Here is a 12,966-nt window from a genome sequence, read left to right as displayed (position 1 = left end):
GAGGTTGGTTGTACTGGCTTTGCAATATTCAAGGCTGTAGGATTTACCATACACATCACAGGCAAAGGGTGACAATGTGTGCTCATTTGCATGTCATTTCCAGAATCCCTTGCTGCAGTGGAAGCACTGTATGCTAGGTGATAATGATGAAAGGCAGGATTGCAGACCATGTGAATGTGCTCACAAGTGATCTTTTTATTTACGATATGCTATACGGTGGAAGTTTTTAGTTTTTTGTCTCCTTTTCCACCCACTTAAACTTAGTGTGTGTATGCGTATGCGTATGCGTATATATATATATATATATATATATATATATATATATATATATACAGGGTTGCAGACCTGTCTAAGACATGCAAATGAACATAGAGTAATATATATATATATATATATATATATATATATATATATATACATACACACATATATATATATATATATATATATATATATATATATATATATACATATATATATATATATACATATATATACACGTATATACACATATATATATACATATATATATACATATATATATATAAATATATACGTGTGTATATATATATATATATATATATATATATACATATATATATATATATATATATATATATATATATATACGTATATATATATATATATATACGTATATATATATATATACACACACACATATATATATATATATATATATATATATACATATATATATATATATACGTATATATATGTATATATAAAAGTATACATTACCGCATAGCAGCAAAAAGGGAGACAGCACTCAGGTGAATGAAAATAAATGTATTAAATACAGCACATAACTCCAACGTTTCGATCCCACAGGGGGATCTTCCTCAGGGTGGTGCAACAGACACAGGACAGTGAGTGACTTATATAATTATTATTATTATTATATGGGTATATAAGTCACTAACTGTCCTGTGTCTGTTGCACCACCCTGAGGAAGATCCCCCTGTGGGATCGAAACGTTGGAGTTATGTGCTGTATTTAATACATTTATTTTCATTCACCTGAGTGCTGTCTCCCTTTTTGCTGCTATGCGGTAATGTATACTTTTATTATTTATATGGGACATGCACCTATTCATTATTGAATTTCTATTGGAGTGCCAGTGAGATTCTGGACATATGGCAATAAACATGCTATGGCTAGTATGGTAGCAATAGTTTCAGCACCACACCCACCGGACAGTGCAACCGGCCCTAAAAGGAGTTAGCAGCTGGGGAACAACCTCGGGGGGTTATGTGACACGTTGTAGACAGTGTCCTTTCCTCAAATTGAGCCTGGCAGACCAAGAAGCGACTTCACATTGCATTATCTCACAGGGCAAGCTGCAAACCCAGGAACCAAGCAGCAATGGCAGAGAGGGGCAGGAATGAAAAGGTGCAGGGAGATTCTCCCAACTTCTTTTCTAAACTAGGTTCTGAAAGTCCAAAACCGAGGCAAAAATACGGAGGTATGTTCTGCAACGTGGAAGGTGCATTTGAAAATAAAACAATCAATTTTGATTCCCTGAGTGTTGGGAAGAAAAGTGTCAGGAAGCTGGAACTGAGCAACTCCTGTCCAGGTTCTGATGGGCTCAGTGAGTACGGGAGCGAGTGCAGCAACAGCAGCATGGATGGGCTGGGAGCTGACAAGCTGGACATCCAGGGGACATCAACACCTGGCAAAGGGGATCTGTCACCTGGGGACATTCAGGTAATGATGAAATACAGGTTATGGATATATATTCTATTTATTTTAATATTCAGATCTTGGAGTTTATAAAAATGGCAATAGGCATTAGAAAATGTTGGTTTATAACTGTGAGTATGATATGTGCTTCTACAATAGTTTAATTACACCTAAAATGGCAAAGGTAGTGCACTTTAGTTATTGGGTTGCCATCATATGATGGCATATATTTATAAAAAAAAAAAAAAAATTATGGGCCGTTGACTGGTTGATCCCTGTAGAACTCATTTGCAATTGAGGGACAATGTGCAGGATCTCGGTGGATTTCTTAGGCATTGTATCCCATGTTGATGAATCAATAACATACTCAGTATAAGTAGGTACAAGGTGTTGTTTTCCTAGAATACCTACTTTTATTTATTCATTCGAATATATTGATCCACTGGAATTTTAACTTAAAAAATTCAACTGTATGACTGTGTGTGAAATATCTCAGAAATAACTATATTTAATATATACATAATCCAAAGTAGCCCAAAGCAAACCGAGTTTGGTCAATAAATTATTAAATATATATACAGCTATGTAGTGCTATATCAATAATAGACACGTGCATAATGGAATAGATATATCCTATAGATTTATGTAGATTTTTTTTTATACAATTCAGTGTATATCTCTGAGAATCAACAACAGAAATTGCCTGTAAAATGTGACAGCATTGTACGCCCAGCAAAAATATATTTGAGTTGAAAGATTTGACATTTATAATTACCCATACAGTATGGAGAGAGAGAGAGGAGGGAGAGAGAAAGAGAGGGGGGGGGGGGTGAGGGGAGAGGGAGGGGGGAGGGGAGAGGGAGGGAGGGGGGAGAGGGAGGAGAGAGAGGGGAGGAGAGGGAGGACGAGGAGAGGGAGAGAGGGAGGGAGGGGAGACCGGGAGAGGGGGAGGGAGGGGGAGAGATGGGGGGATAGGGAGGAAGAGAGAGAGGGAGGGAGGGAGAGGTTACAATCTTACCTTGGGGTGGGGGGGGGGGGGGGCAGTTACAATGGATTAAATGTAAGAATAAAATTCCAATTCGCCGAATCTACTGGAATACGTTTGGTTAACCAATAAGGGGTAACCAATAAAGGGAGATGACCCTGTGATGATGAGAGAGACATGCAGGTGCTGCATAGTTTATTTACAGTATATATTTACCAGAGTGAGAAACAATACAGTATATGGTGGTAAATGATACACTTTGCAGCTGCCTTGGCATGAGAAGTGACCTGTGTCTGTGCCCTGGTATTGAGCACTGAGGAAGGGTGATGGCTGTACTGTCTCCAAACAACTCCCCTGTCTGCTGCTGGGAGCAGGGTCAGGCATGAGAAAGATGCCTTTTGTTTGCCCTTTGTTGGGGGAGGTGGGCTCGCACCAGACCCTAGGAGAGGCCCCTCCGGGCCGTCTGCTGGCTGCAGCTGCAGGAAGAGGCTCTGGGATTCGCTGGAGCTGACTGGAGGCTTCCAGTGCAGGGGGAGCTACCGAGCTTCTCACAACAAAAAGACCAGGCAGAGGGGACACATCTCCACCCCCCTCCATCCCCCCTCCCAGCCTGGTGACTAACCATCCAAGCACAAGAAGAAAGGAGGAGATTCCAAGCGGTCACCCCGGGACCCCATCATCAGTTAGGAGCTGGGACCCAGGTCCTGCTAGAGGCCGAACATGTCATTCCAAGGCAAGAAGAACATACCTCGTATTACGGTAAGAGAGGGTGGAGAGAAGGGGAAGACATGGGATCCATTGCAGGTCTGAGATGAGACAGCCATGATATCAGATTGGGATCATCAGGCCGTGGGAACCCTATAGAAAGCATACAGGCAGTGATTCCCCCTGTAAATGTGCTTTAAATGTAGATAAGGTGGAGGGTTTGGTCTTTGTTAAACATGAATTTTAAGAAGATTAACAAGAAGAAAATGTTCATTTCTATGTTTGCATCATTACAAAGGGTTAATGTGAGGGGTGGGGATGAAAAACAGAATATTCCATATATGTAATATATAACAACAAAATACATAGATGAGACTGATACAAATAGAATAATCTATTGGGGGGATAACATAAGAGCTTTGAACAATACAGTTTGACACTGTACAGTATCTGACTGATTGGTACATGTTTGTGTGATGCTTATTATTAGTGCTTAATGATTTTACACATCAGTATATGTAGGCTTCTAAGACACAAACTGTGTCCCAAAGTATATGGTTTGGGGTGTGCTATATATGGGGTTTCTGTTTCTAGAATACAAATACAGTACACTTGCCTTTAGGGTCACCCCAAGATGCATAAAATCCCCATTAATGGAAACAGACTGTCCCTGGCAAGAAAATATTTAATCTGGGTCAACATATTTTTTGCATAATTCCAATACGAATGCTCATGTTGTGCTTGGATGATGTGTCCCAGCGTGGTTACTAAATTACTGACTTATAATCAACAGGAAAGACAATCTCATTAGGGAAAAAGTAATATGGACATAATACATGAGGAATTTTCTGTATGCAGCAATGGCATTTAATAACTCTTATTGTGGGCCATATTCGGGGGCATAGAGAACAGCAGGGGCAATGAATTAGTATATCAATGTAATTCTCCCAAAAAATTACATAGATTTTTAATTAACCTACTATATATTACTACACACTTTCCTCTCTATACTCTTCTGTTAGGTACAGTAGTTACTGAAACACACAAATAGTGAATAGGGCACATACATCCCTAACGCGTCATGTACTAAAATCATCAGCCTACAAATTTGGAGCGAATACTGGAAAAAATATTTCCGGTATTATATATATATATATATATATATATATATATATATATATATATATACACACACACAATATTTTACAAGCAAAAGGAATTCTATTGAAAGCAATTTGAGTTTTCCATTTGATACATTTGGTGAATGTTCCTTGGCACTGGTATTGCTCAGGTTTTAAGTGGCCCCTCTAATGCCTTCTAACCTCCCTGGGGTACGGACTAATGTTTTTTTCTAGGGAGCAGTGTTCTGCTTTTTACGCCCAGAGACATGGCAGAATAGGAGTGATGTGTAATGGAGTGCAATGTTCTTTGCTCTCAATCAAGCTCCTAATGGCTTCTGCCTATTATACTTGTGACTTTACCCTGCCCATAAGATAGGGTATTCTCTTCTTCCCCCTATATTAGATATGCCAAAATGTTGAGTATAAATAAATAAAGGCACGACTGGAAGTTGTAACGGTTAAAAAAAATATGTTTGCAAATTATTCTTATGTGCCACTAAGCAAGTATATGTTGGATCCCTATGCTGTCCGCGTATCATGACCTAGATCATTGGTTGGCGACATGCGGCCCATGAGGGCATCACCTGTGGCCACTAACTACTGACCACCCCAACAGGCCGCCAAAGCAGGGTGAGTGGAGATGTTCCTGGTGTGTACTGTAGCTTCTCCCCACTCCCTTGATTGCCTAATGACAGCACCGATTGGTAGTGCCTTGAGTCCCATTGGGGGAAAAAGCGCTATATAAATAAAGTTAATATTATTATTTCCCAGTATAAGGAGAGAAGTGGGACAGTATTCATCAGTTTGGTGGCTGCAAGAAGCTGACAGGAGGGGGCTGGGAGAAGCTCTTACCCATGGTGCAACGTCCCTTCTCCCTAATATAGACGATACCGCTCTGTGGCTAACGAAATTCTTTTATTTGTGCACAAATAAAAGCATTTATTTAGTCACAGAACGCTATCGTCTATTCATTTTTGATTATTAAAGCTGGGCTAACACAGTACTGATACCTCTACATCTCTCTCTCTCTATATATATATATATCTATATAGCCAATAAAGAATATCTCTTCCGAGCACATTCACATGTCTTAGACAGGTCTGCAACCCTACCTTTCACCATTATCACCCAGCATACAGTGCTCTCACTGCAGCAAGGGATTCTGCGAAATGACATGCAAATGGGCACACGTGTCACCTTTTGCCTGAATTCCATTTTTACATGGAACACTTATAAGCACATGCTTGCTGTTCATACAGCTTTTAAGCAGAGCATGGGATTAAGATGCAAAGCCAGTCAAACCACTCACAGACAGCTGTTTTCACCTTTCGGGTCTCATCAGTGTGAGGTTGGTTGTACTGGCTTTGCAATTTTCAAGCTGGGTAGGTTTACCATAAACATTATTTAAGTTATGGTGGGTGAAAAAGGCGACAAAAAACCTCCACCGTTAGCATATAGCCGATTGAGACCGCACTGGCTGGGAATCCCATGTAAATCCAAGGGGGCTATAGTCTGCTGCTCCCACTCTCTCCTGTGATCCAACTGGGACAATCCAAACATCTAAAAACATAAAAGACAACCGCAAGAAAAACCAATCAATATATGAAAATAACTTTATAAATATTTTTAGTTATAAAGTTATTTTCATATATTGAAAAAAGGGTTGTCCCGAGGGGTCCAGGGGCGGAGCACTGCCGTGCAAACAATGGGGGCTGCAAACCAGTACGAGTATAAAAAAGGTTTATTGGGTGGTCAAAAAGAGGTACATAGTAACTTTGACGCGTTTCGGGACCTGCGTCCCTTTGTCAAAAAGTAAATTCGCGTCTACACGCATACCTGTTACATAGCGAATCCTCCGCCCACGGCGATGATGTCACGGGGCCCAAAACTCGCGCGAGTTGATCAGAGGGACCAGCTCATTGGCGGACACAGCCACCAACGGGAGGCCTCACTGAGAACTCACCCCCCTGTGAGCCGTGGCATCTTTGATCTCTTTGATAGATTGCATTGTTTCTCCAAGGTCCATTCTATGTCATGATCTGATGTATACTAGACAGTTTCACCATTTCTTGTTGCTTTTACATTCGTGTTTTTAACTTATAATAGCTTTATGCTGCATTCGCTTTTAACCTAACTTTCACATTGTGTTTTGTATATTTTTTAACATGCTTCTATGTAGCAGGCGGCTCCCGATGCCACGGCATTGAGTCTCCCATAGCACTTATACATGCTCTAATTACCTTGGATTCAGCCTATTATTCTGAGTACGCATATATACTTCCAGGACAGCTGAGCCCTGATTATTGGGACTACATCCCTCACCCACTATCTTCATATATTGATTGGGTTTTCTTGCGCTTCTCTTTTATTTATTTTTTATAGGGTTGCAGACCTGTCTAAGACATGTGAATGTGCTCACAAGTGATATTCTTTATTGGCTATATGCTAACGGTGGAGGGTTTTTGGTCGCCTTTCTCACCCACCATAACTTAAATAATGTGTATGTATGTATATATATATATATATACATATATATATGTGCTGCCCTTTTGAGGGCTGAAAGGACGCAAATGTGGACCTTGTGGTATATCATATTACCTGCCACTGACCTAGATACTGTAGATCCATGTCCATTGTGTTTCTAGCCACAGGGTCCCTTTTTAACATGACATCATGATAGAGGCTTTATGCATACTAGAGGAGATTTTAGTTCCATTGATTTAAATGGATCTGAACTCTTCTCCATCATTGGGAAGACATCTGCACCGCATATTAAATAAGGGTCGAGGAGAGCAAATGAAAGACAATAACAAATGTAGAGCAAAAGCTGGCATGAACCATTCATTTTAATTTCAATAAAGAGAGGAATAACTTGTGTTGATTTGATGTGCCTAATATAGTGAAGAGTTAAAATCAGTGATGCTCAGGGTCACATGAAGTGCATTTAGATGCTGAGGAAAAAGATTTTTCAATTGCATCTTCAAATGTAATCAAGAGCTTTGTCTTCTACACAGACCTCTAGCTAGAGTGGTTTATGGGGACTCAGCGGTGGTAGAGACTTCTAATGTGAATAAGAAAGAGGATTTTATATATTCCATTGTCATTTGTGCTTGGGGTAACTCTTTTCTAAGTTCTTGCATCTCCACTCCACAAACTAAAAACGAATGAGCATGGGTTCAAATAGGTACAAATGAATCTTCCAGGTGTGTTCATAATGCAACTCTTAGGCCCAGATCTGCTAAACTCCATTTGTCTATCCACTTTAATTATAATGCAGTAAATAACATGAGGCTACCCAGGATTTAGGTCCTTTAAAAGAATAGCGCTATTTTTAACAGCCATTATATGGTAATGATATGCAAACGTACCTACATTGTATTCACCACCTACTCACCCTCCGTTAAGGTGAACGCCAGGAAATGACATTGTTCATTAACCCTTTGAGTGCAGGAGAGGCCTCTGGTACATTGCGATAACGTGATGGATCCTCAGTGTGATCACGTGATTGCGGCATAGTAATGGAGGAGCCCTTCTCTTCCATTCTCTCTGCCTGCTAGATCACATTCAGCACAGAACACCCTTCTCCTAGAAAATGAGCAAGAAAGCTCATGATGTATCCACTATGTCCTTTAGTGCCGGGCTCCATGACATCATGGTTACCTCATACGGCCGCCAAGGGTTTAAAGGAGCAATCTGTCCAACTCGTTTATTTTTCTTGTACAGGATGTCGAAGACTGAGCCTCTGATTGAGGCACCTGTGTTGAAGCAGGGATATCCTGAAATCCTGACCAGTTGGGGGGGAGGGGGGAGGACTGGAGTTGAGCACCCCCTGCTATACAGTATGTGCATGCGGCAGACTAGGTTTACAATTATTTATATCATATCAGCTCACTAGATGTCCCATTGGGATTCTGCATGCTGAGTAGTGATCTGGAGCTCTTGCATAACATCACCTGCTAACTTTATTCTTCTCGCAGAGTGACCGACTGCTGATAAAAGGAGGGAAGATAGTGAATGATGACCAGTCCTTCCTTGCAGATATATATATTGAAGATGGTTTGATAAAGTACGTTTCTTTGTGCACTAAATTGTATATTTCATTTCTGATTATGAATCCAATTCCATATCTGAGAACATTGGGTGGGGACAAAAAGAGTGTCTAGTCTTTGGAATATTTTCTTTTATCTTTTTGATGTTTAGACAAATTGGTGAGAATCTGATTGTTCCTGGTGGAATAAAGACAGTTAATGCCCATGGATTGCTGGTTATACCTGGAGGGATTGACGTTCACACGAGACTGCAGATGCCAGTGATGGGAATGGTTGCAGCAGATGACTTTTTTCAAGGCACCAAGGCTGCGCTTGCAGGAGGAACCACAATGATACGTGTGTATACAAACCTATTTAAATGGAACTTATGGGGTGCTACTGTAAAACTTATGGGGGGAACTTATGGGGTGCTACTGTAAAAGTTCCACTCAGGGCCGTCGACAGGGGTGGGACAGCAAGGACTCCTGTTCTGGGTGCTGGGGGGAGGTTTCTGGAACTGGGTTCGCAGAGGTGTCTGTCAGATAGGCCTGCAGGAGGGTGTCTTCGGAGGTGCCTGTCAGAGGCAGCCTGCTGTAGGCGGTGGAAGGGAGGCCCCATCTTATAGGCACTTTTACCGGACCCCTCCACAGGCCATTAGCAAGACCCCTCAATCTTCCAAGGCAGCAGGTAGGTACACAGCTGCTCTCGTCCTCCCCCCTCATATCTCCACCCCCCTCTCTGCCTCCCCCCTCTTCCTCCCCTCTACTCCTCCCTTTCTCTTCCTCCTCTCCTCCCCCCTGTCCTCCTCCCCCTCTCTCCTCCCACTCTCCTCCTCCCCTCCACCCTATCCTCCCCCTCCATCATCTCTCCTCCTCCCCCTCCCCTCTCCTCCACCCTATCCTCCCCCTCTCCTCCACCCCATCCTCCCCCTCTCCTCCTCCCCCCTCACCTCTCCTTCCCCCCTCTCTCCTCCTCCCCCCTCTCTCCTCCTCCCCATCTCTCCTCCTCCCCATCTCTCCTCCTCCCCATCTCTCCTCCTCCCCATCTCTCCTCCTCCCCTCCTTCCCCCTCTCTCCTCCCCATCTATCCTCCTCCCCATCTCTCCTCCTCCCCTCCTTCCCCCTCTCTCCTCCCCCCTTTATATCTCATCATGATTTTATTTTATTAATAACAATAGTATCATACCATATTGGCCCGAATATAGTGCTGTTTTTTTCCTAAAAATGTCCTTCCAAAAACTATACACGTATTATACAGTATGCGCGGCCTAACACCTTTTATTTTTCATGTAGAACACCTTCAAAACTTTAGGGTCGTATTATGTTCGAGGCCGTACTATATTCGGCTATTACGGTACTATAATAAGATTGCAAAGGGGTTTAACTATGCACATTTATATTGTCCCCTTTGGGAAAATATTCAGTTTTTTTTGTGTAAAAATCACAGTTCCACAAAATAATTATCCATGAGACACAATGATTTTTGATTTTATTAGAACATCTTCGTAAACTTGCAGAAAACATATTTTAATGAATGTTGGGTTCATTCTGCCTATTCCCTGTTGATTATCAATTATCAATTATCATGTAAAGCTGGGTTAAGAGTTAGCCCTTGAGTAAATGCAAGGTTCAGATAAGAACATTTCTATAACTGTTCATTAAATTGTCAAGTAATTGATGATGTGTAAATGGCATTAACATTTGGCTACTCTGTTTTGTTTGTCAACGTTTTTACACATCTCTAGAAAAAATGTTTTTCAAACTCTTTTCAACCCAATAACACAAAGAGAATGTTCTGGGAATAGGTGTATTTCGAGTTCTAATATTAAGTGCATTACAATAACAAGAAAAAATACATTTAACAACAGTTTTATATACTGTAACTGAGATGTCGTATATTTTGTGAACTCGACACATCTTAGAATACAGATAATGAAGGAACACCGTGTTCAAGTTCATTGCTCAAGTGATAACAAATATTTTATAATTGAAGTTTTTCTAGTTAAACTGTACTACAGCTGAACCCCGTTATAATGTGGGGTGCTTGTGGTCCACATAATGAGACAGCATTATAACCGGGATCGCGAAATGGCCACAGTGCAAGGACTTACCCGGCATCTGCAGCTCTCTCTCTCGAGCTCTCTCCTCGCTTCATCAGGCCACGTACGTGGCGCACATCACCAAGGTTTCTTTTTTAATTATTATAGTCAATGCTTTATTGCTAACAGACACACATACATACATACATACACACACACATACATACACACACACACACACACACACATACACACATACACACATACACACATACACACATACACACATACACACATACACACACATACACACACATACACACACATACACACACATACACACACACACACACATACACACACACACACACACATACACACATACACACACACATACACACATACACACACACACACACACACACAGACACACACACATCCCCCATGCACTAATAATTTTACCATACCATGCAAGAATCGAACCCATGACCCTTCATACACTATAGCAATTCTGTAGCTGCTACACCATATGATTGGTGTGATGTCATTGACTCTATGAACAAACATAACTTCTACTGCGCAGTCTTGTGTATGGTAAAATTATTAGTGTGTGTGTGTGTCCATTAGCAATACAGCATTGAATGTTATATTAATTAAAAAAAAGAATACCTTGGAGGTGTTTTTACATGGGGAGCCACGCTCAGACCATGTTATAATAATAATTGTAGCGGATCGTGCTATAACGGGGTTGAGCTGTACTAGGTCATGAAGTAGGTCTGTCTATAAACCCAAATGCTCGCATATTAAAAGTAAAATCTAAGTATACTATGCAGTGGTGTCTAGATGATGAAACGTATTTGCTCTGTTTCAGTTGACCATGTGTTCCCTGAAGCTGGGATGAACCTAGTTACAGCGTATGACCAGTGGAGAGAATGGGCTGATGGAAAAGTCTGCTGTGATTATTCACTGCATGTGGACATCACACATTGGCATGAGAGTCTTAAAGAGGAGTTAGAGGCTCTAGTGAAGGACAAAGGTAAGTACAGCAGTATCCTGAGGCATAAACATGAAATCACACACACAGACACACACAGACACACACAAACACACACAGACACACACAGACACACACACACACACACACACACACACACACACACTATGAATATATATATATTGTATCTATATAGGAGATCGTTACATGGTTCTTCATAAGAAAAAAAAGACGGGTGTGTGCCAAGCACACGCGTTCTGAGTGAAACGTCTGTGTGTTTGGTCACTGAAATTGTATCTGGATTTTGACGTTTTTGATTGAATGAAAGACTTTTGAGAGTATAATTTATTTTTCTGCAGAATTTTCCACAGTATCAGTTGGAAAAGTACTCGTACTGTGGTGGCTTTGGGTATACAAGTGCTGGTACTGTGGCATGTTTGCTTATAAAAGTGCTGGTGCTGCGGCAGGTTTGCTTATAAAAGTACTGGTACTGTGGTGGGTTTGCTTATAAAAGTACTGTTTGCTTGCCTGATCACATTTTCGTCTGCATGAACGACTTTGAGTGCTGTGAGAATTTTGAGCCAGCGGGGGGCGCGCGCCTGTTTGTGACGCATTTTCGTCTCCATGAAGGAGTGCTAGTCCTATGAGAATTTAGATAAGTGCCAGCATAGAAGTTTCAATTTAAAAAAATGAGTAATGTTACTTATTCCGACTCAAACCTTTAGAAATCTCATAAGACTTATTTTCAAGTGCACTGCTAGATGTGGCAAATTCTGAACACCTCATATAGTCCAAAACCCAGTGCCGATTACCCACCAGGCGTATGCCTAGGAGCCCCCGAGGTTAGGGGCCACCTGTAGGCTGCAGTGGGCCAGTGCTGTAGCTCTCCAGCTCCCCACATGCAGCCTGGCGATCACTGCCTGCCATACTCCCCCCCCCCCTCCTGTCAGCGCTGGAGGAGGGAGCTGCATTGTCCCTGGACCTCATCCAAGGTAAGGTGTGTGTGGGTGTAAGTGTAAGAGAAGGAGGGGTGTTCTCTTACCTTCTCTAGAGCGGCCCTCTTCATGCAGTGTCCCGTTATCATGGCAACCGAGATGCCATGGCCACGTGTTGTGATGACCACATGACGTCACATGACACCGCAACATCATCATGCCGCTATGCTGCAGGAGGAGGGTCGCCTCGGGGAAAGGCTCCCAAAGCTTTGGTGCCCAGGGGCCCCATGGGGTCTCAATCCGGCACTGCTGAAGCCTCAGTTTTGGCTTCAGAAGACTCTCCTCCCGGAAATATTTGAAGAATTTCGAGTGATGCTTTATAAAAAAAAACTTTGCAGGGAAAAATCAGCCAAAAAATGATGATTGAAAAATGGGAAATAAATATACAAAAAAGTAACA

General features: G+C 41.6%; 1 protein-coding gene across 3 annotated transcripts in view; it reads left to right on the top strand.

Annotated features, from left to right (window-relative positions):
* Positions 1–1,306: 1,306 nt before the first annotated feature.
* The window catches only part of DPYSL4 (dihydropyrimidinase like 4), a 37,261-nt gene continuing 25,601 nt past the window's right edge, over positions 1,307–12,966 (top strand). The window contains exons 1-4 of one of the 3 annotated variants that reach the window (XM_075612193.1): positions 1,307–1,725; positions 8,490–8,578; positions 8,713–8,897; positions 11,450–11,614. In XM_075612193.1, the coding sequence (XP_075468308.1) occupies positions 1,384–1,725; positions 8,490–8,578; positions 8,713–8,897; positions 11,450–11,614 (781 nt within the window). In that variant the 5' untranslated portion in view covers positions 1,307–1,383. Of the gene's footprint in view, positions 1,726–2,831; positions 3,446–8,489; positions 8,579–8,712; positions 8,898–11,449; positions 11,615–12,966 lie in introns of those variants that run through there. The other 2 variants (XM_075612192.1, XM_075612194.1) reach the window with 2 other exon arrangements.

The sequence above is a fragment of the Ascaphus truei genome, chromosome 8 (genome assembly GCF_040206685.1).
Source record: "Ascaphus truei isolate aAscTru1 chromosome 8, aAscTru1.hap1, whole genome shotgun sequence".
In the NCBI taxonomy this organism is placed as follows: Eukaryota; Metazoa; Chordata; class Amphibia; order Anura; family Ascaphidae; genus Ascaphus; species Ascaphus truei.
Note: the sequence above shows the minus strand (reverse complement) of the source record. Positions and strands in the feature narration are given on the sequence as shown.